Source organism: Laccaria bicolor, genomic scaffold (genome assembly GCF_000143565.1).
Source record: "Laccaria bicolor S238N-H82 LACBIscaffold_32 genomic scaffold, whole genome shotgun sequence".
NCBI classification, from domain to species: domain Eukaryota; kingdom Fungi; phylum Basidiomycota; class Agaricomycetes; order Agaricales; family Hydnangiaceae; genus Laccaria; species Laccaria bicolor.
Window position 1 is genome coordinate 341,942 of NW_001889903.1, and position 1,620 is coordinate 343,561.

Genomic DNA, 1,620 nt, shown 5'->3' on the forward strand with positions numbered 1-1,620 from the left:
CATACCCGCGCAAGTATCGCAGTATTGGCGGCAAACCGTGCTGGCAACGCCTGCCTTGTGGTCAAACGTGGATATTTCACCTCCTTGGAACTTGTCCGCCATACAAACTTACATCGATAAATCCAAGGAATCTTTGATTGATCTACGCCTTTTCTACGACTTCAGTAGTCCTGATGAATATCCCTCCACTGACTCCGCACATTCACTCGCCCATATCATCCAACTTCACTACCGTCGGTGCCGTACCATTGAGGTGTCTGGGGTTACCCAAACCACCTCCGCTATATTAGTGGTGTTGGAGTCAATGCAGCACAGCACGTACCCCCACCTTCGACGCTTCTTAGTAGAGGGGAGAGAAATGGCCGAGGCTGATCATGATGTGTTGGCATTGAGAGACACTCCGATGCTCACCGACGTGCGTTTGCGGGGTATGGGGTTGCACTACTTCCGCGTTCCGCTTACCAACGTCACTGAGCTTCATCTGGCACCGGTGGGGTTCCCGCTGTCTTACGCGGCTTTTTGCACGATAATACAATCGTGTTCCGCATCGCTGATCACACTGGTCGTCTATGATGCTCTCGTCTTCAACCTCGCGCCATCGCACGTGTACGATATGCCTTTCCTACGCCGCATTCACATCTACGGAACGATGATTCCAATCTCAGAGCTTCTGCTCTCCATCTCAGCTCCGGATCTGGAAGAAATCTCCATTGCGCCATACACCAGGGGTGATCTCGTCCTGCTGGAAGAAGACATCATGCACAAGAGATCTCCCCGCTTTCCAAAGCTGAAATCACTCACGCTAACGCTTCGCTCGACCTTCACAGAGATGATTGAATCAGTGTTTGATCGAGCGGAATTTTGTTTTCCTGGAATCAATACGCTCGTTCTTCCTAGTTTTGACTGGTCGCTTATGTTACAATGCCTGACCAATTCCGTAGTACCTCGGTGGCCTCAGCTGGATGGCGTTGCACTTCGGGCCCTTGACGACGACTTCGACGTGCTTCATCAATTTATTTTGGACCGCCAGGACGCTGGAGCACCCATCCGGACGTTGTACCTGGACGCAGAATCGGTCAAGAAATTTTTGGTTCATTACGAAGATATGAGGCAGAAGGTTTCTATAGTAGTAGAGGCGGATCCTTGGCTGACCCAACAGAGCGCTGCGTTTTATTCTGAGCAAGAGTCTCGGTTCCTTGGTGATGACTAGATTCTTTCAGGTTTATTTCGAGCCGAGGCACGCGTACGATCGGGATAGATTATACAGTGACTTTGAACCAATGATACCTTTTTTTTCTGGCATTGAAGCCCATTGAAATTGCATAGCAGTAGCCGGCGGGCCGGACCACAACCGTACTTATAATAGAGTCACGACTCCTTCAAATAGATCTTTCTATCTGCGCCCAACACCGTCACATAAACCTTCTTCGATACCTGCCCCTTCTCAAAGTCGTTACATTATCAGATGCATGCAATATCTCGAAGAAGTACATTGGACTCGAAATCCTCACCATCCCACTCAAACGAAGTTTTCCCAATCGATACATCAGGAAATCGCATTCCATGTGGTGGGTGTGGCACCATGCTTACCACGCCGGCCACGACGCCAGAAGTGCGTGT

At 49.9% G+C, this 1,620-nt stretch overlaps 1 protein-coding gene across 1 annotated transcript; it reads left to right on the forward strand.

The window, feature by feature from the left end:
- Positions 1–358: 358 nt before the first annotated feature.
- Positions 359–1,210, forward strand: LACBIDRAFT_331225 (uncharacterized protein; the record flags this gene model as incomplete). Its single annotated transcript, XM_001885532.1, has 1 exon — positions 359–1,210. The coding sequence occupies one exon, from the start codon at positions 359–361 to the stop codon at positions 1,208–1,210; it is 852 nt and encodes a 283-aa protein (XP_001885567.1).
- Positions 1,211–1,620: the final 410 nt, after the last annotated feature.